Source organism: Pteronotus mesoamericanus, unplaced genomic scaffold, assembly GCF_021234165.1.
Source record: "Pteronotus mesoamericanus isolate MK-2021 breed Mesoamerican mustached bat unplaced genomic scaffold, CSHL_Meso_final contig_169, whole genome shotgun sequence".
NCBI lineage: Eukaryota > Metazoa > Chordata > Mammalia > Chiroptera > Mormoopidae > Pteronotus > Pteronotus mesoamericanus.
Genome location: NW_026555068.1, coordinates 4,077,744 through 4,099,454, shown reverse-complemented (window position 1 = coordinate 4,099,454; position 21,711 = coordinate 4,077,744). Strand labels below are relative to the sequence as shown.

The 21,711-nt window shown below is 38.1% G+C and overlaps 2 protein-coding genes across 6 annotated transcripts in view; one reads left to right on the top strand and one right to left on the bottom strand.

Moving 5' to 3' along the window:
* The window catches only part of RNF170 (ring finger protein 170), a 28,243-nt gene extending 15,720 nt beyond the window's left edge, over positions 1 to 12,523 (bottom strand). The window contains exons 1-5 of one of the 4 annotated variants that reach the window (XM_054565937.1): positions 12,267 to 12,523; positions 7,504 to 7,568; positions 6,454 to 6,597; positions 2,875 to 2,950; positions 91 to 199 (exon numbers count right to left, since the gene is read on the bottom strand). In XM_054565937.1, the coding sequence (XP_054421912.1) occupies positions 91 to 199; positions 2,875 to 2,950; positions 6,454 to 6,597; positions 7,504 to 7,565 (391 nt within the window). In that variant the 5' untranslated portion in view covers positions 7,566 to 7,568; positions 12,267 to 12,523. Of the gene's footprint in view, positions 1 to 90; positions 200 to 2,874; positions 2,951 to 6,453; positions 6,598 to 7,492; positions 7,569 to 10,257; positions 10,359 to 12,266 lie in introns of those variants that run through there. The other 3 variants (XM_054565940.1, XM_054565939.1, XM_054565941.1) reach the window with 3 other exon arrangements.
* Positions 12,524 to 12,628: 105 nt separating this feature from the next.
* HOOK3 (hook microtubule tethering protein 3) overlaps positions 12,629 to 21,711 on the top strand; it is an 87,301-nt gene continuing 78,218 nt past the window's right edge. For both annotated transcript variants that reach the window (XM_054565936.1, XM_054565935.1), the window contains exons 1-2: positions 12,629 to 12,912; positions 18,498 to 18,583. In XM_054565936.1, the coding sequence (XP_054421911.1) occupies positions 12,856 to 12,912; positions 18,498 to 18,583 (143 nt within the window). In that variant the 5' untranslated portion in view covers positions 12,629 to 12,855. The remainder of the gene's footprint in view (positions 12,913 to 18,497; positions 18,584 to 21,711) is intronic.

Genomic DNA, 21,711 nt, shown 5'->3' with positions numbered 1-21,711 from the left:
ACAAAGAGAAAAACAGGAATCCAGCCTGTGTGCACATATGGGTCTTGGGCCAAATAGTCACTATTACCAAGTATAGTACTTTTTGCTTACCACAAAAGAGATGTCCACAGTTTGTTTCCACAGGGGAGGAGGCTTGATGTAAACAGATTGGACAGTACATGTCAGTGTAAAACTGCTGTCGAGCAGCAGCAGGTGCATCCTGATGAGAAAATATGTGTATACATTTATACACGGCATGACAAGCTTTTCAAAGTTATCCTTATTTTAAACAATAGTTAAGAATAGTCGATACTGTGTAATCCTCATCAAATTTTAGATTTTCAACTATTTAAGGCCTTACAAGTTGGATAAGTTATGAAGCTATATTGTTGTTTTAGTTATAAACTGTATGGTCTCTACTTCCTTCCTGAACACAGCTTAAAGATAAAAACCCAGAATAACTCATGAGTTTCTCTTTTACTCCATCAGAATGAGTAAGTTATTCTGAGTAACACAAGGCTTAGCTAATGCATAACTGAAAAATAAGAAATGGCAAACTGTTTCTGAAGTTATTAGCTTTTTTTCATTTTTAACAACTTCTTCATTCATACATTCCTAGCAAGTGTTACATGTATGATGAAACTTATAATAAACCAGAATTAAACTTTCAGAGAAGAATATTTGGTCATTTTGGAAGTAGAAAAATATAAGGCCAGTGGTAAGTTAAACTTAATCCTTTGCATAATCCACTTAATAAATTTTAATGTTTCTTAGTAAACATCACTGTTTTGACTGTAATAAGAATGTTGAATAAAGTCATCAGTGCAAGAGGCATCTAGATACCAAAGAACCCACTAGAATGTGAGTGCTACGAGAACAAGGACTTCATCTGCAGGACTCATTGTAATAGTATCTCAGGGACTAAAAAATTATTCATTACTTCTACAAAATGTGTATCTTTAAATACTTATCAAAAGTTTTTATAGTGCCTGACACACATGTTATAAACAAAGTAGGTGGCATTAAAAACATCAAATTACAGGGGGTGGGCAGAGTGGGGGAGAGTCATGGGAGAAAAATGGGGACAACTGTAATTGAACAGCAATAAAAAATAAATAAGTAAATAAATAAAATAAATAAAAATATTAAATTACTGCCCTGGCCAGGTAGCTCAGTTGGTTAGAATGTAGTCCCAATATACCAAAGCTGTGGGTTTGACCCCCGGTCAGGGCACATACAAGAATCAACCAATGAATGTATAAACAAATGGAACAACAATTAGATATTTCTCTCTTTCTCTCTTCCTTCCTCTCTCTCTTTAAACATCAATAAATAAAAATTTAAAAAACAAAAACAAAAAATTATCAAAGTAAAAAGTATCAAATTCACTAAATATGAACTATTATAAAGTAATTTAAAGATTTTGGTCACCACAAATTAATGAACCATAAATCCCCTGTATCCTAAAACAGTTCTACAACACCAGACTATTCTATAAGCCAAGGTCACACCTTGATGTTACAGTATTTTATGTCATTTTTCAATGGTACAAAAAAGAAAAACATACTTCACTTAATGTTCCCCTCTCTACTTTTTCTATCCATTATTATTCTTTGGAAATTAACCGATGAAAAACAAATTACCGGTGCTGTCCAACAGAACTTTATGCAATTATGGGAATTTTCTGTCTGTGTTGTCCAATATGGTAGCCACTTGACTACTGAACACCTGAAATATGGATAATGTGACTAAAGTACTTAATTTTAAATCTTAGTTAATTTAAAACTAAATAACTATGTGTGGCTACTATACAGGACAGCACAGTATAGGCTAACTAGCTGTATCCTAACTAGAGCTATATGCCAGGTGTGAGGAGGGCATGAGGTAGATGAATGGGACTGTGGTACAGAACTGGAAGATCCCCCTCAGTCTGAGACTTCTGTATATCTAGATCTAGTCATGTAATCCCAGGGTGAATTTACACAAGTCATAGTGAACTAATACGTTAGATGAGGATAATAATAGTTGCCTTACTTATTATGTTTGAAGATTAAATAAGAAGAGTATGTGAAATCATTTTGTAAAGTATTAAACGCTGTCCCAGCATGAATTATTGATAACAACCAGTCTGGAACAGAGTACTGCTAACACGCTTAAACTATTTTTGCATCAATGAATTTAAGTTCTATGATGTAGGAATTCTTGTTTGCTTAGTTCACAATTGCATTCCCAATTCCTAGAACACCGTCCGGTATACGGTAGATTTACAATAAATATTTGGTAAACAGATAAGTGATATGGGTAAACTTTCTTTGGCATTAAAGTTTGATTGGTGGTTAGAAAATCTGTTTTTAAATTTTGTTTCTTGATGTGAGCTAGCTTGGCATGAACGTGTACAATATCCTACTTAACCTAGCCTTCATAAAATGTATTACATTTCTGGTTCTTACAGAGTCCATCTGGTTAAAAGCAAAGAAGAGGCAGATAAGAAAAGCCTTCTTTTTTGCTTAACCAGTTATCTTAACTTTGACCATTGAAGAAAAAGAAAAGAAAAAAAAAGCTACCTTTTATAGGTCCTTGGGATATATATGTTAGAATAGCTTTTCCACGACATTTCACACAAGCCAATTAGACAGTGATTATTTCCTCACAATAACAGAAAAACTGTCTTTAAAAGCAAGTTTTTAAAAAAGTATGAAAATACCTGAATAGATTAAGACTAGTCATTTGCCTAATCTGAAAATAAACAATTGATAGAATTATTTAAGGTAATTTAAAGTAGGAAAGAAGCCATGTTTCCACAAAGTAGTTTATTAATATTTCACCACAATTTCATATACAAGGGGAGTAATAACATCTATTCCTTATATAAATGCACATTTACATAAACAGTACCTGTTCTGTTTGAAGTTGTTCTCGAAGTACCCTTATTAGTTCTTGGTTTTCTGGGTGGATGTTTTGATGTGCATTTCTGTTGAATAAAATATAATAAACTTTGAATATAAAATACTGTCAGATGAATCCGTTTTCTTGATGAGTCTAATTTTTGACCTAAAAAATATGTTACCTAGAACTACTGGTAACTAAATAAATGTAAATGATGGCATAAAACTTTACTCCAATTCCAGAACTGGATACTCTGGGCTATTCTGAAATCACTGACTATTGGCTCATTTCAGGTTTAACTGGCAAATGATGAAATCCAGAGACCTAGTACTTTGGGGATTTAATGTAATTGCATACTTACAAAAAATAAAATAACTATTAACATATTTAATACTTTTGTATAATTCCTTCAAAATACGCAGCTATATAATTCTATATATTATTATGCATTTGAACACTTTCCATATTTAATTAGGTACTGTCCCAACTTTTTACCTATGAGAATGGGGGACAGAGAAAAACAAAAACTAAAATTATTTAATGGAGAAATGCCAAAAGCTAATATACCATTAATATCTTAACATTAATAAATAAAATGGAAAATTAAAGGCAAGAAGATAGTGACTGATGTAATAGGATGGGATAAGACATGTGAATATTGAAAATTATAAGTGGTAGTTAGGATGGTAGGGTGGGGGTGAAGATTTACTTGTGTATCATGGCTTAATTTCACTTGATCATAAAAGTTTTTCTAAACTGAAACCTCTTTAACAGCAATTTTTTAGGTCCACACGATCCCAATGTTACTCTATAGAGGAGATTTTACTCTCTGAGTGAACCAATATCCAACAGCAATAAGAATTCTAAATTAATATCCTAATGAGATAGGGAAAATTAAAGAAATCTATCCTATGATTATTCAATTTTTAGTAAAAAATTCAAATTTTATAAAAGAAAGCTGATCAAATATAACCATCAGTTCAGAGAGGACATAAAAACAATTTAAAGTCAAATATCTTATCAGAAGTTCAACATAAATGTAAGAGAACTACTTGAACCTTGAAAAATAAGGTTTAAACATCTTATTTTTGGTGGATTATTTATTTGAAAATATTACATTCTTGTGACTGAATAAATGACCTCTTAAACAAAGCTACTCTATGGTGAAAACAATCAATCAAGGAACAGCAGAGGAACCATCTCATTTAATACCAGTAAAGACCTTGCTAAATGGCATTTCTCTATTCTCTGACAATGGAAAGTCATTCCTTTTTCATTGGAAAACGATAGTCATTACTTTTCAGCATACAGATGTAAACCACGTGACTGGAAGGTCTTTCGGTTGTTTCCCATCAAAATTAAAACTTCCGTGCATCAAAGGATACTGTCAAGAAGCTAAATATAAAAAATAGCTGACTAATATTCCATTGTATGGACATACCACGTTTTGTTTATCCATTCATCTGTTGGATATTTAGGCTGTTTGTACCTTTTGGACATTATGAACCGTAAATACTACTATGAACTCTCCTGTACCAGCTTTTATATAGAAACATGTTTTCATTTCCCATCAGTATGTATACCTAGGAGGGAAATTGTTAGGCCATACAGTTACACTGTTTAATCATTTGAGGGACTCACGGTTTTCCAAAGTGGTTGCACCATTTTCACATTCCCACCAGCAATGTATGAGGGTTCCAATTTCTCCACATCCTCGACAACAATTGTTACTATCTGACTGTTTGAGTCTAGCCATGCTAGTGGGTAGGAGGTTGTATCTCACCACGGTTTTGACCTGCGTTTCCCTTATGATTAATGATATCAATCATCTGTTCCTGTGCTAATCAGCCACTTGCATATCTTCTCTGGAAGAATGTCTATTCTGATCCTTTGCTTATTAATTAATTGGATTATTTGTCTTTTTTTATTATTGAGTTTTGAGCTTTTTATATATTCAGCTACAAAGGCCTTATCAGATATATATTTGATATATTTTCTCCCATTCTGCAGGTTGTCTTTTCACTTTCTTGATGATGTTCTTTGAAGCATGATAGTTGTTAATTTTGATTGTCCAATTTATCTATTTTTTCTTTTGTTGATAATGCTTTTGGTGTCATATCTAAGAATTCTGATGACATACTCCTGTGTTTCTTAGAAGTTTTAGCTCTTACATTTAGATCTTTGGCCAATTTTGAGTTAATTTTTGCCCACACTGTGGTATGAACCCAACTTCACTCTTTCCCCTTGGCTATCCAGCTGTCCCAACATCATTTGTTGAAATCTTTCCCCAGTGAGAAGTCTTGGCACCGTTATCAAAAACCAGTTGACCAAAGATGTACGAAATGGCCCATTTTTAAGTCTTGAGTCTATTGCACCAGTACATTAGTTGTCCTTCCTAACTGACAATTTAATACAAATGTTTCTTTTGACTCCTCAACCAAGGTGCTTATAGAAATGAGTAAAACAGGCTTAAAGACAGAGCGCTGAAATAATTCAGTGTCCTCATTTAATGATTTACATTAAAACATTAGTCAGTAATCCTGGGAGAAACCTGTCAACCAGTTAAGAATTAAATCTGCTATCATCCGACTATCATTTTCCCCATTATGTGAACCAGTGTATCACCAGGTACTATGTAAAATACTCTACTGAAATCAAAATATTACCCTAATGAGAAAATAACCATGCCAACATAAAAGAGTAAATCACCATTTTTTCTCTAAGAGTTCACATTCTGTTTAATAATCCTTTCTATCATTTTTACAGAAAATTCACTGATCTTAAATTTTTGGAATTACTCTTTTTCTATTTTATATTCTTCTGCTCATTTATGTTTTCAATGCTATATATTAATCTCCATATGTTAATACTTAAATTTCTAGTGATTACCTAGTTTCTGTGCATTGGTTTATAGCAGCAATTTTCAACCCTCTTCACCTCATGGCACACATAAACTAGTTACCAAAATTCTGATATATTTTTTGCCGATTTGACAAAAAGAAAAAGGTATAATGTTGATTCATTCACACTGGATGGCTATTGTTATTTGGCTGTTTTAATTTTTTTTTTTTTAATTTGACAGTTTAAGGGAAAAGAGGTCAGGTACCCTTTACTAAATAGTCCGGTACTGCATGTTTTAAAAACTCTTCTGGCAGACCAGTTTCTGATTCTATAACCGCAATTTTAATTCTAATCTAAATTACCTCTATACTGTACAGGGTTTTTTTGGCCTTAGTTTGTACATTTAAACACTTAAAATATGTTGTACTTATTATATCATCTATAAATCGATGGATTCGATTATGAAAATTACATTTTCAAATTGTGATACTCCTATAGATATATTAATATTTTATTCAAAATATGGATAATAAATTTAAATTTTATTAGATAAGACATGATGTCAGGAGAAATGTATGGTAGCACTTCAGGCCTAGTGGAAAATAAAATACCTTAATAAATATATATAATCATTGAGATCTAGTACTTGCTTTTCATATTAAGTATCGAACATTAATAGAAGCAGTCAGAAAGTCAGAGACCCTTGGAAATATATATTATTTCAATTCTTTTGTCCTTTAGTCTCACCTGAAAAGTGCATATACCAGGGTAGCAATCAAAGCGAAACTGACCACAACTGCCACAAGTACTTGGTCACTTACTCCTTCTATAACTGAATCATCATCCAGTTTCAAACTTTGAACTTCACCCTGATATTTGGCCATTCCAGGTCTAAAAAGTAAAGAAACAAGATGAAAGTTACAAATGACACATTGTAAAGAAAATACATTAATGAAAATATAATTGACTTCTAATACATTTATGACCCACTTAAAGCAGGAACTAGAAAAAAATTAAGCACAATTCCAGTGTCGTCTGCCCCATTAATGAGTTCTTTAAAATTTGCCAGACATTATTTTGGAGAGCCCATGATTCTATGTCCTTTAAGAAAGACAATTACTATAATGTAGCATCCATTTACATTTTTTACCCTTTTTCCTTCAAGCTTAGCTCCCTTTTTTGACTTATTTTTTGAAGATTTTATTTATTTATTTTCAGAGAGAGAAGGGAGGGAAAAGGAGAGAGAGAGAAGCATTGATGAGCGAGAGAAACATCAATAGGTTGCCTCTCATACACCCCTGGCCTGCAACCCAGGCATGTGCCCTGACAGGGAATCCACTGGGTGACCCTTTGGTTCACAGGCTGGCACTCAATCCACTGAGCCACACCAGCCAGGGCAGCTCTTTTAATTTAAGAAAAAAAAAGACATTACTCACGCCCAACTGCTCTCTTCTTAGTCTTGAATACCACATATGTTTTCCAAATAGATCAGATCTCTTTTCTCCCTCAAAGCAATAAATGTACATCACAGAACTTATCACGTATGGATAAGGAAGGAAATACTGTTTTTTTCTGTACATATTCCTATATTACCTAGTTAGTGCCCTGTACAAAGTAGGACCTAATAATATATGTTTAAATAAGAGTGACTTACCTTACTTATAGTGTTAGTAATTGGAAAAGCATTAGAAAAATAAAAGACAATGAGGCTACTGGACATTTATATCCAATCTAAGACTACTTGAATTAATGAAAATTCAGGTGCTTCAAAAACTATTAGCCTCACCTGGGACTAACCTCAGCTTATGGTTCAGAATTCTTTGAACTGTCTGGAATAGGGAATCACTCTCAGGCTGCATTTCCTTATGAAGAGAAAAGGGAGGATATAAAACTCTCCTTCCCATAGAAGAAACAAAAGAGAAATGTTAACACCCAATTCTATAAGTATGAGAGGAGATAGCCCAACCACATTGGAGTCCAAATACCACAGGTAATTCAGATGTTTTTCAGATGGCAAAATAGTAAAGTTCAGAGACTTATAAGACACCTAAATGGAAATAAAGGAAACAAATATTCAATTAAATATATATGGCTATTCATAATTAAAATTCTGTATTTATATAACTTACAATATCATTAATCAGGAGAGTGTCTGTTAAGAGGAATCTTTGAGTGTGAAAGTCTAAGACCTTAAGAAGAATCTGAACTGGCTGCTTGTGAGAAAATTACCTTTTAATTTTCTAAAGCAAACAAACAGATCAAAGGAGCCTTTCATCAGCTTCACACATAGTAATGGCCTGATATATGAAGAACTTTCTAATGACAGGTTTCAAATATCCATAATGAAAGCTCACACCAGGAAACAGAGCAAAGAGCCTTAACTTCAGCATTTTTATTCAAAAGAACAGTCAAATGAACTGCCAACTGAAACTGAAGAGTCTCATATGATCTGGGGGTGGGCCATGAGGTCAACTTAGATTTTTATTTTATCAGGTTTCCTCTTTTTAAATTACAGATGCTATAACTGTGTCAAAAGTCCTAATGGCAGTAAGAACCACTTGCATCTGCTCAAAGATATCTAAAATGTTATTCCTTGTGTTGAGATTCCCAGCCTCTAATTACTGAATCTAATTATTTCACAGAGTTGTGAGGATTTTCTCTTATACTATACATTTTAGGAAGTTTACTACTTTGTGCTTTAAAAAAAAAAAAGGATTATATCTGGTATGGCTCAGGTTTTCAGGGAAGAAGGTGATGAGTAATTTCCTTTGCCTTCCTTTGGCTGCCAAAATGTAAAAAAAAAAAAAAAAACCCCAAAACAAACTACGTTTGTTTCTATGTCCTTCCAGGTAAAATCAGTGATAATGTGACTAAATTTTACTGTACTAATACTATATATATTCATTTTACTTCTATGTAACTACACCCTTAAGATATTGCTTCATGAAATACTTCAAGAGCTCACAGATCCATGATATGTTAACTATTGCAAAGCCATATAATATTATTTGCTATTTTATAGCAGAAGTTCCCAAAGAAGGTGCTTGGGCTGAGAAAGGGTAGGAGGGGAGACTGCTGAGAGGAACAGAGAGGTCAGTTTGCATTTTCCTGCCATGTGGAAATGCTAGTTAAACCTAGGGACTTCACATGGAGAACTACTAATGATGACTGGCCTACTTGGTGGTGGCTTTAATGGTTCCAGTTACTTCCATCACTACATTGATCTGATACAGAGTTTTTTGGAATAGAAAAAGAAATCAGGAAATATAAATACCAAGGGTTCAAGTGGCTACAGATCAGGAGCACACCTGGAAAAGCCAGATCATCACCTTTCCCAGGTCAGTTTTATAGTTTGAATTCAAGTACATACTACTTTAACAATAAAAAGAAAAGCCAGTGCCTGCTTCCTCCCTTGAAAGATAAAAATTAGGCTTCAATACTCAGATTTAAAATCCTGTCTCCAGCCCTGGCTGGTGTGGCTCAGTGGATTGAGTGCCGGCCTGCAAACTAAAGGGTTGCCAGGTCGATTACCAGCCAGGGCACATGCCTGGATTGCAGGCCAGGTCCCCGGTAGCGGGTGTGAGAGAAAGTCAACCGCACAATGATACTTCTTTCTCCCTCTTCTCCTCTCTCTCTAAATATAAATAAAATCTTAAAAAAAAAATCTGTCCCAGTCTCACTCTTACCTACCACTTGTACAGCATCATCTTCATGATGCTATATAAAGAGCACTGGGAGGCATTGACTATACCTTATTTCCTTGAGCAGTGCACAGAGAATATTACATGTTGTAGGGACCCATAAATGCAGCTTACTTCAAACCCAGAAACAAGGTTATTAAATTTATAAAATATAGTATCTATTTCATCTGATCTTGTCAAATATGAAAATGTGTTACTAATACTTTTTTTAACTGAGATTTAAAGAAACAAAACACTGCACATATTCGAAACTGGATGGATAATTGATGAATAATTAATAGAATTGATAGAAGCAGAGCTGCATTCTAGCTTTGGCTTTGTTATTGCTTAGCTGTCTAAGTCCTCGCTAGGACTATCCTAATATATCGAAGAAGCATAAGCTTTGGAGTCAGACAACTGCGTAGTTATGTAAAGTATGGGTCTCAGCTTCTTTATAAGTAAAATATGTAATATTTGAACCATATCAAACTGTAGCTTTTAGGCCAAAAAATAGCCTTGTTTTATGGAGTTCAGAGAATAATGAAGAAAAAACATTTAGCATAATTGTTTGGCATATCATGTAGGCTCTCAGTAAATGGAAGCTATAATATTTTGATTAGTTCTTAACAATTATCAAGGAATCATCAGAACCATGATGAAACTTAAGCATATTCTCCCCATAGCTGCACTATGTAGCATCTCAAACTGTCTTTAAGCGAAGCTCTAAGTATGTATTATCTGGGAAGACACGATAAACTTGGGAACTGTGTCATGCAGGGCACCACCACATTTGCTTGAATTTGATAGATGGCTATAGATGAGAACTGGCCTCCAATTAACTAGAGTGAGGAGACAGCTAAGTTCCACTCACCTCTCTTTGGTCTTTTCCAAAGTTTTCAGGAAACACACACACATGAAAATAAGGCATATATAGTAAATTCCATAACGTCAAAGGACAAACTCATTGTCTTTGTACCCAAGCTCATGTAGGAACGTGATGGCCACATGGCTTCTGCAACAATTACTCATGTCCAGAAAGCTTTTAAAATAATTTCCTTCATGGAAGATAACTGGAGCTACACAATGAAACCTCAAGAACACTGCAATGTCATGCACAAATGCATTGGGATGAGCAGCCTGGCATGAGAAAGGAGGATTAAAAGTCAATTGCGTCAAAGCCTTGAAAACTTGAGCAGCTGGAGTTCAGGGGCTGACTACACCACAGTCCTTCCAGAAAAGGCTGGCTAACATCTTGTTCTCCTCCACATCCAACAACAAGTTACAGGGCAGTCAGGCTCACCCACTGACCTTGCATGCCTAACAAGGGTAATAGCTCACTTAAAAGTGCAAGGGATTCTACCTCCTACAGAAACAACCTGCCACGGAATGCAGAAACTCTGGTTTGACAAAGATCCACAAGGCACCAAAGGAAACAAAGGCAGGTGAGATATGTATTTATCATTTCTAAAGGTTTCTCTACTCTTAATGTATGGAAGAAGACTTAAAAGAACCATTGAGAAGACTTCAAGTAAGATTTTTTTACATTCACAAAATGAGAAATCATCATAGGAACTGGTAACGCTGTTAGGCATCATTAAAAAGTCAGTACCATCCTGATTGTTCTAAATGCTCACTAACAAAACCTACTTTTAATTAAAATAAGCGGGGCTCCAGGAATTGCAAACCAAAATAAAGATGCGTCCTGAGAAGTTAAATATGCTGCACCTCAAGTTGGCATTACCAAGTAAAAGTTATGCATACCTTATGAACTAACAATTCTCCTCTCTTGGAACTCTAAGGCACATATTCTTAAAAAACTCTTACACATAGTCTTAGGCACATATTCTTAAAACTCTAAGGCACATATTCTTAAAAAACTCTTACACATTTGCACCAGTATCGAGGTTTAAAAACGCTTACAGCATTGTCCTTGGTACCCCCAAACTGGAACAACAAAATGCCCATCAACAGTATACAATGGGATACTAGACAGCAATAAAAATTACCTATAGGTATACACAAATTCACCATTAATTCAAAGCCACAAAATAACAGAATATGATCTCACTCATAAAAGTTCAAAACAGGCAAGTAAAACTATATTGTTTAGGCATGCATACCTAGGTGCTAAAATCTATAAGGAAAAGCAAGAAAGTTGGTCAGTCCAGGGAGGAAATCGTGCTCAAAAGAAAATACAAGGTGCGGGTGAAACTCCCGCCGTGCCATCAATGTTCTTTGCTTTTGTCTGGGTGTTTTATCTTATTCTTTAAACATGTACGCTGTTTAAACATGTGCGTTGTTTATGACACGCAAATTTTCGCATGTCATATCGCATAAAAACTTATCGGTAATACTGCAGAGATTCACACCTCTACAAAGGTGGGAGCTCGCGGATAATCCACCTAGCCCTTAAGGATGAAGGCCAGCACTTAGCAGCAGGACACTGAAACAGGCCCTAGAAAGTGTCAGGTCCTCATGGATAGGTGAACTGGGGTACACCCTCTCCCCACTTTACGTAACCAAAGTTTTCAGAGGGTCGAGGGTCCACGAGACCCAAGAAGGTTAGCGGCGGGCTACTGTCACCGCCGGCCAAGCCCACCTAAAACCCCTGAGACGACCGCCACTTGGGCCCTTCCACCGTCTCCGGGGGATTTTGGACAGGACCGTGAGTCTGTGGAGCTGTGCCCGGGATTTCTGAAGGAAGGCGGAGCCTGGGAGTCCGAGGGAGCGACTCTCCAGCCCGGAAGAGCCGCGAGTGCGCCAAGACCCCCGGGTAGTGCCGCCCGCGCCGGGCCGTGCCGGCAACTCCGCAGACCCGGACCCGGTGGGTGTGGCCGGCCGCGGCCCCGCAGCCCCGAGGGGTGGGAAAGGGGCGCGTACCTCTCCACCGCAGAGGATACCTCGCCAATTCCGGGTGATTGAGGGTAGAGATTATTTCCGGGGACTGCCCCGTCTCCCCTCCCGGCCAACCACTAGCTGTCTCCTTTCTACTTTGGAGTGCGAGCCTAGGCGCACGCGCATAGCTGCGCTTCCGTGAGGACGCGCGTGGAGGACCTGCCGTGGCCGCCAGGGCCCGGCGCGCGCGCGCGCCGGGACACGCAGGGTCCTGGCGACGGGGAGCGCGCGGCGGCGGCTGCGGCGGCGGGGAGGCGGGCCGGCCGGAGCGCGACTGCGCGCAGTGGCCCATCGGCCGCGGCTCTGGCCAGGGCTAGGGGCGGGGACGTGGGGCTGCGGGCGTGGCCGGAGGCGAGCGCAGCGGACGCGCGTCCTGAGTGAAAGGAAGGAGGGGCACCAGGAGTGACGGTGCGGGAGCCGCTGCCAGCCCCGGACCGGAGTCGGCGGCTCGGGCCCGACGACAAGGTGGGCCAGAGGCCAGATCGGCTCCCCGGACCCTCCGACGCGGTCCCAGCCCGAGCGGCAGCGGTTTCTGGCGAGGAGGGGAGGCGCTGCCAAGCCCCAACAGGGGAAGATGTTCAACGTGGAGTCGGCGGAACGGGTGGAGCTGTGCGAGAGCCTTCTCACTTGGGTACGTGTTGACCGGCGGGTCCGGGGAAGACCCCCCTCCCCCAGACTGCCTTTCCGGGATACCCCCCCAGTGCTTGTCGCTGGGGGCGAGCCCCCGGACAGCGCTGCCGTCACATCCGGGGCCTGGGGCGGGCGGAGCCGGGGGACGCCGGTGCGGGCCGCGTCTACACCAGCGGCCGGGCGGGGGTCGGCTGGGAGCTGCCGGGCGCGGGAGGTTCGGCCCAGGGTCTGAGGGAGACTTGCCGGGCTTGAGAGGTGTTGGCCCGGTTGAGGCTAATGGTGGGGTGCAAGCGACACTGTAATTACGGTTGTTTGCAACTGATGAGGCGCTGGTGCTTCACTCTCTCGCTCCCAGGGACACCGAAGCGTTGCTTCCCTCTGCCTTCGGGGCAGCCGATAGAGGCACTCGGGACCCCCGGTTACGACGCTCCTTGCCTTTGTTGTGTCGTTCTCGGATGATAGAGCACAGCCCCTTGAGGGCTGAGCCGCCCCACTAGAAAAAGAAGTACTTTTAAGGGAGGGTAGGAAAAAAACAATAAGGCACCCAGAAACACTATTTAAAATGCTAGATGCTTTTGAGCGATTAGAAAGCAAGCGGTGTGGAGGTGCTTATTAAAGGTAGTAAAGATAAAAACAAATCTAGAAGGTATTTGGGATCAGCAGTGGAACTCGACATTTCAGAGGCAACGTTGTGGGATTCTAATGTGAAATTACTAAACGCTTATTAAAATCCTGACGTTTTAAAGTAAATATGTGTTCGATTTTGATGCCAGCATTCGTGCCTTTAGCAGCCTCTTCAAGAGCTGGACATAAAAACCCATGATTGTGTGTTTCTCACACTGCGGTGTCAGTTCCTGGTGTGTGCGCGTGTGTGTAGAGGTCTTCAGGGCCACGGATAAACCTAGTGCTTCTTTCGGGAGCATTCTTTTTATTCATTTCTAAAAATGTTAAATATCATTGCTAGAACAAAACGCTAGTATATTTATGGACGTGACTACTTCATTTGGATTAATGTTAAAGGTAAAACACAAATGTCAAAAGAAATTCTTTTAACAGTGCCTTGATACAAGTTCCGATCCCTGGAGTATAGACGTCGTTGTCCTGTGTGGGGGCACTTTGGTGGAAAGGTTAGAGAAGCATTACCACCTTAGGTTAGTTGTAACAAACATAATGAAAATAGTGTGAGATTTTCGTGATTTGGCTTCTGTCATGAATCAAAGTATGTCTTCCAAAAACAATACATACAATGGCAGAGCTTGATAATATTCATTAACTTTTATATTATGCCATTCTGGGGATTTCAGATTGTTTACAATAATATTACCATACAACTTAACAGCTGTAATGAGTTCCAGCTTCAGACTGGGAGATGGGTTTCACTGCTGTATTTTAGAGGAGAGAAAAACTGATAAGCTGCACAATGTGGCCAAGGTTTGACTAGGAGAAGAGAGATAAAGGAAAGAATTACCACATTCTTTGATACTGTGGAAGGAATAGGTTTGGCAGAGGTTGTAAACAGAAGATTAGGGATCTTAAGATGTGCGTTTTTTAGTCTGTACAAAGTAGAGCCTCCCTCCATGCTAGAAAAAGCAGCAAGAGGGCAAAGATGCGGAAGCTAATTGAATTGGAAGTAGGGCTACATTGTTTAAAGTCTAGAAAGGGGAGGCCTGGAAACAAAGCTGTTTCAAAGCCATCTGCTAAAAGATAGTAGTGCAGTTATTTGAGTGAGAAACGCAAATAAAAATAATAGAGGAAGAACACAGGGAACTTTGAAGGGCTACTGACAGAAGTACACAATACCAGAGCATCTATTTAGAATCTGGTAAAATGTCAAAACAGGTAATCCAGGTTGTCAGCTGTTGAGAGAGGTCAAGGAATATGGCATTGTAGAAAAGCCTTTTTGAAATGCCACTGGAAGGCTCATCAAGGACAATTTCTGGAGAAGATAAGGTTATGAATTATCATGGACAAAACCGGAGAACAGAATTCACACGAAGATGTACAATTTGAAGATTTGGAAACACTTTAAAACATTATACATTGAAAAGTTTCAAAACAAAGTTGAGTTTAAATGCTATGTTTGTTCTCTTAGTTTTCATTATAAAAAGCAAAATAAGTGTTTATGTGGAAAACATTTGCGGTAGCCAAAAATGTACATTCAGTCTCATAGCTCCCCTGATGTCTGGAGGACAGATTAATGCTGAACAGAATTCTAAAATTAAATGGAAGGGGAAAATGTATACAGTATTCTCTAAAGATAAGTCTCACACTTAGAATAGTTTATTTTACATAAACTTATAGCCAATTCAGCTGCATGTTTTTTTTGCACGTAGCAGATTAGAGGGTAACCGCAGTATTCAGCAAAAGACAGAGAGCTGTCAGAAGATGCAAGAAATCAAAGTTTAGTCTGGGTAATTCAGTCATCAAGCTGAGAGCCTTAGATAACTTCAAGAGCCTCCATTATGATCCTGAATCTCAAATAAAACTTTAACTATATAGCATTTAGTTTGAGGTAAGAGGTATATACTATATAGTACATTTTAGAAATCCTTCCACTAGAAATAGTAAAAATAATAAAAGCTCAGCACTTAAAGGAATGACTGTTAGTTATCTATGCAGAATTCATTTCTGTGAAACATCTCTTTGCCCTAAATGCTAAATAAATTGCTCTTGTATCAGAGAGCTTCTAGCCCAAGAACTAAATGTTTCGAGTTTTTGTTGAAAGAGGAATACTTATGGAAAGACAAGTATCCCTTCTTCTGACACCTGTCACCTTTGTTTTAAATAAACTGTCCTTTGGACTACAAAAAAGAAAAAAAAGTATCACCCTACCAATGGAAAACATCTCAAGCTTAAATTCCAAATCAAAGTTTATGCTTCAAGCAAGTTCAGCCGGATGTGCTTGAAAATTTCCACTCTACCTCCTCTCCCCACCCTGTGAGTCAAAAATGGATTCTTACCTGTTAGAAAGATCTGCCCTGCCTATTACACCTGTCCGCCTGATTTCTTGATTCTTGATTCTTGATTCTTGAATTGTACATGAAAACATTGCTCTTCTCTAGGTTATAGAGACTGAAAAATCAGAAAAAATCTGGGAGGTTACCAGTTTATGGCAAGAAATTGAGTGGAAAAAGAATGATCGAGACATAGGCTTCAATACATTTCTTCTGGGAAATCCAGTCACGTTAACATATCCTTATAATTTTCATACTACTTATTTAGCAGCCTATAAAATGCACACTAGTGTGTAAAATTAGGGAGGGTATAATTTTAATGATGATATCTTCCCCCTTCCATTCTCTGTGCTTTGCCTAAGTCCATTCTGTTAACAATTTTTGTCCTCTAATGGACAAATAAGGAAATCAGATATACAAAAGTTAAAGTGCATATTTTTTTGTAAAGCTTTAAGTTATTTTTTTAATAGAGGGTCAGTATAACGTGGTAGTTAATAGTATAGGTTCTGAAATTAGACCACCTCAGTTGAAATTGTGATTTTTATTTTATATTGTGGGTGACTTTGGTCAAGTAGTTTTACCTCTGTGTTTTGATTGCATTAAATTTAGAACTAAGAAGGGGCTCTTATGCTTTAGTATTGATCAACATCATTGGAGGACTCGTTAAAATACTGAATGCTAGGCCCTATGTCCAGAGTTTGTAATTCAGTAGGTCTGGCCTAGGGCCTGACATTCTGCATTTCTAACAAGTTCCTAGGTGATGCTATTGTTTGTGGCCTGGGGACACCATACTTTGAAAACCACTGCCCTACTGAAGGGTTTGTTAACTTTAGCATTATTGACATTTTGGGCCAGATAATTCCTTGTTGTACGCCCTGCCTTGTGCATTATAGGACATTTAGTAGTAGCATCCTTGGCTTATATCTACTTGATACCATTAGCGCCCATCTAGTTGTTACACCCAAAAATGTCTCATAAGGAGTAAAATTGCCTCTGGTTGAGAACCACTGCTCTAGGAATACTAATTCCAGGTGATCTCCTGTTCTTTCTATGCTTTTGTCGGGAAGGGTGATGTGGAGATTGGGTGGGGTTAAAATGGCTTCTTGGAATGAAAAAAGAGCTTATGACCCTTTAGGTAGAATGTTATGCCTTAATAGAGTTAGGTATAGTTATCTTTCAATTTTATTGCTCTGCTATCATGAAATATCTTGTAGCTGTATAATCCAATCAGTAAAAATGTGTGTTAAGACAGATGGTCACCTGAGTGTTAGCCCCAGTATTTCCAAGGTCACTGCAAGGTGAGCAACAGCAAAAATTCATTTAATGATGATACTGATTCTCAGCAAAATCAGTGTGGTCTTTATACAGGGGTGGGCAAAAGTAGGTTTGCAGTTCACATGGAAAAATAATACAATAATTAGTAAATAATAGTACAAGAATAAACTGTGTTTTGCATACTCGCAACTGTAAACCTACTTTTGCCCACACCTGTACAATGTAGATTGCATGGCCTCACTCGCCTGCTCACTCCCCTGCTCTTAGGATAAAGTTCTAACATCGCTTATGATGTTTTACACAATAATGCTTTCTCTTTAAGCCTGTCTTTCACTGTTTTACTCTTTTTGATGTTACATCTCTTCCTCCAGTTTCTGCCCCCCTACCCCCCAATCCACACCAAGCTGCTTTTCATTCCTGGATTGTATTCCACTCTCACTTCTAATCTTTGTGCTTGCTGTTTACGTTTCCTGTAATACTCTTTCATTTTACTAACCTGTAAACTCTGTGAGAGCATGGCCTGCATCTGTCTGTCCTCAGTGATTTATTTCCTTCTAAGTCCTGGTTGCACCGCTGGGCATAATCATTGCTGGCTCAGCTGTGTTATCTTACTCATGAAAATAATTTCTGTTTTTCGGCCACATCATATTGACCAGTACAAAGTTAGTTCTAATTCAGAAAACATTTAAAATCAAAGCGAGTTAAATAATCTGACCTAACTGTAGTGTGACTTCTACATTTGTATAGATGTTTTTGGCTTTAAATAAAAGAAACCTCAAGCTGGCCAGGCTTAAACAAGAGATTTAGCTCACATAACAGGAAGCTTCAAGGTTTTTAAATTTAGTGGCTCAGTTTTGGCCTCCAGAACTTAGTTTTTCTATGCCTACCTGTTCTCTGCATTCCACTGCACTGGCCTCATCTTAAGGTGGATTCCCTTCATTGTTATCAAGTGACTGCTCGTGGCAATTGAGGCAGCATTTTATTCACTTCAAGAGGTGATTGGCTCTCCTTTCCCAGAAGTTCAAGTAAGTATTCTCTTGCATCTCTTCAGCACAAATTGTCTTAGCCCTATGCATCCCTGAATCAGTCATTGGTAGATGGGATGAAGGTACCATAAGTATCTTAGATGTATCATCCGTGAGTAGAATCGATGCTGGAAAGTCACCCGGTGTCTTTTACAATTTCTCTTTTGCCAAAGGGAAAAAATTATAATAACCTGCAGGAAATTTCCCATAAGGAAAAATATGTCCAACTCTTCTGCCTTTTAAAACTTATTATAACTCCCAAGAGGTGGTACTCACAAAAAGAAGCCTAAGAAATCATCTGTATTTAACCATGGAATCTTTTTTCCCTTCAGATCCAGACATTTAATGTGGATGCACCATGCCAGACCGTGGAAGATTTAACGAATGGGGTTGTGATGGCCCAGGTTCTTCAAAAAATGTAAGAATAAATTGCTTTGTTTTTTTGTATGTACGTATACATGGATATTTGATTAGATTAAAACATGGGCAAAAAATAAAGTGCTTAGATGAGATGTATGTTGCGCATAATATAAGAACGGTAAGCAGGAGTGATAATTTTGATAGCATGTACTTGTTTAGGTACAGATTGACTGGCTGCAAGTTTAACTAGGGCTGTAATAGTTATAATACGCCAATGGTTTTAGCAGAATTATTTATTCTTATTTTTTTTAGCATAAACTTGGCAGAAACTTTCATGTTAGTATCCAGATTTTGCCATTGCAGAAGAACCTAGGAGGCTTACTCCTAGTGATAATGCTGGAATGTAGCAGTGAGTTTTTCTCTAACCACCCATATAAAATAATTGACAACCATCCCCCTGTGCTCTGTATTTCTTTTAACCATTTGTATTCTTCTGCAAAGTTGGTTAACACTATCTTATATACCATATTCTTGCTTGCTTGTTTATTTGCTGCTGCCCCGCCCCCCACATCCCCCCTGCCACACACACATACACTTATAAGCTCCACATAGAGGCAGGGTTGTTTTGGGGGTTTTTTTTGGGTGTGGTATTTTTGTTTTTTTTACTGTAGTATCTTGGCACCTAGGGCAATGCCTGGTGTTTGGTTGAACCATATGAAAATGACCTTTTTTTGTAGATAAAAAAATGGTCAAATATTAGCAATTTCTATTTTGTTAATATTTTTAAATTTTTATTTATTTATTTTCTTTTTTTAGAGAGAGGGCAAGAGAAAAAGAGGGAGAGAAACATTGATGTGTGAGAGAAAAACATCTATCAGTTGTCTCTTGCACCCCGTAACCAGAGTCCCGGCCTGTAGCCCAGGCATGTGCCCTGACCAGGAATTGAACTGGCGACCTTTCGGTTTGCGGGACAACGCTCAACCCACTGAGCTATACCAATCACGGCAGCAATTTCTTATGGTTTAATATGCATCATGGGTGCTCATGTTTACTGAATGACTAAGAGAGTGAAACATTTATTTGGGGTGTATAAAATACACCTGATGTTTTTCCTTCTAAGTACTTTGAAAACATAATAGTTATGTGGCTATCTTCAACTTTTTGACCTGGGAATTTTTTCAAATATAGGGTTACCTGTGAATTTAAGAATTCATTGGGTTTGATGCAATTTGGGAGATACTTTTCTCTTCTGAAACTCTGAGCTCAGGTCAACCTGACTGTATTAGAAGATTTGCATATGACTAGCTAAGATTTCCTGAGGTTCTACTGAGAATCAGTGTGATCATTAAATGAATTCTTGCTGTTGCTCACGTTACAGTAAGCCAGATACAGTTGCCCATCTGAGAAGCAGCTCAAATGTCTGCATTTCAGAAAATCTGTGTACCTTTAGCATTGGGGACCCATGCTTAAAAACCATAGCTTGCTATCGCTTTCTTCTGTAACATACTTGGCACATCTTCCCAGGTATACAGGCACACAGAGTTTCTGATAGAGCTCAGGAAGGCTCATTTGAAACCTGACAAAAGCCATCTTGTGATTTTTATGGTCATCGCTGAGTGGTGCCCTAATAACTTTTAGCCTTTGAGTAGTCTAGAGAGTTTCACTGAAGTCCGGAATAAAAATTATTTGTGGGCGTGTGGACATAGCTAAGTGACCCTACCTGGTGTGTGTCAGTAAATGAATTTGTTGCTTATGTTAGTTTGGGTAGGATTTCTCTCACTTGCAGAAACCAGAAGAAAGACTGTATTGATTTACCATCAATGGTAAATGAAAATCAAAAGAAACCATTATGCACTACAAAATGGTTACTTTAATTTACTAAAGTTTTGTGGGCATATTTCTCATCAATACCTAGATTTTTAACTTTTTCCCAAAAAATGCCTTCCTTTTTCCCTTTTTTGTTTTTTTAAATATTTTTAAATTTTTATTTATTTTCTTTTTTAGTACATATAGAAATATAATACATATAGAAAAGCATACTTAAAAAGTGATGACTATGTGTTTATATATCTGCATACGTTGTATGTATATGTATATATGCATCCATGTAACCACCACCCAGATTGAAATATGTAACATTTCTAGCACCGAGATTCACTTCACACCCCTCCCTAATCAAAGTCCCTTGCCCCAAAGATGATCGTGATTTCTACATCATTAGTTTTTCCTGTTCTTGAATATCTTACAAATTGAATCATACAGTGTATACCCTTTTACTTCTGAATTCATTCACTCAATATAATGTCTGTGAGATTCACTCATACTGTTGCATATCATCTATTTTAAGTAATTGTGTAATATATTCAACTTGACCGGAAGTTCAGTTCCTCTTTTGTCAGTTTGATGTTTATTGAATGGCTGCTTGGGTCAAGCTCTGGTGAGGTAAGGATAAGCAACAACTCTAGAGGCCTTCAGGGAGTTTATAACCTGGAAAAAAACAGATGTTAAATAACCATGAAAACAAAATTGCTACTACAACAGGTTCTGCAGAGGAGAAATAATAGTGTTATGAAAGTTAAGAGGCATATTTAACTTAGGCAAGGAAGTCATGAACATTTTACCTGAGTAAATAAAGACGAATCTGAAGATGCTTGGAAATAGGTTTCATAGCAAAGGGGAGAGCATCGGTAGAGGCCCTAAACGTGGATGGTATATGGTGAACACTACCATAGAAAGAAAGAGGGTCCGAATGGCTAGAGCAGAGAGCCGCAGTATGGGGCACAATGAGGATCGAAAGGCAGGTAGAGCCAGACCAGGTAGGACTTGTGTCTTTATTCCAAGGGCCAAGAGAAGCAATTGAGGGTTTTTTATTTTAGGGGAGGGGTTAACATTCAGATTTATATTTTGAAAATATTCTGGTCTGGCTACAGGTATAAAATACATTGGAAAAGACCATAATAATGACAGATGATCGATTAGAAAGAAATTTGTAATAACTCGGAAAGGAAATGATGGTACCTTGGACTAGGAGGTGGCAAAGGAGATCAAGATAAGTGGATGGACTCAAACGTGAAATTTTAATGATTGATATGGGGTAGTTAGTAAAAGGTAGTAAAAAGTCAAAATTGACTTTTAAGTTTCCAGCTTAAGCAAATACACAGAAGGGGTGCAAACCACCGATGTGCG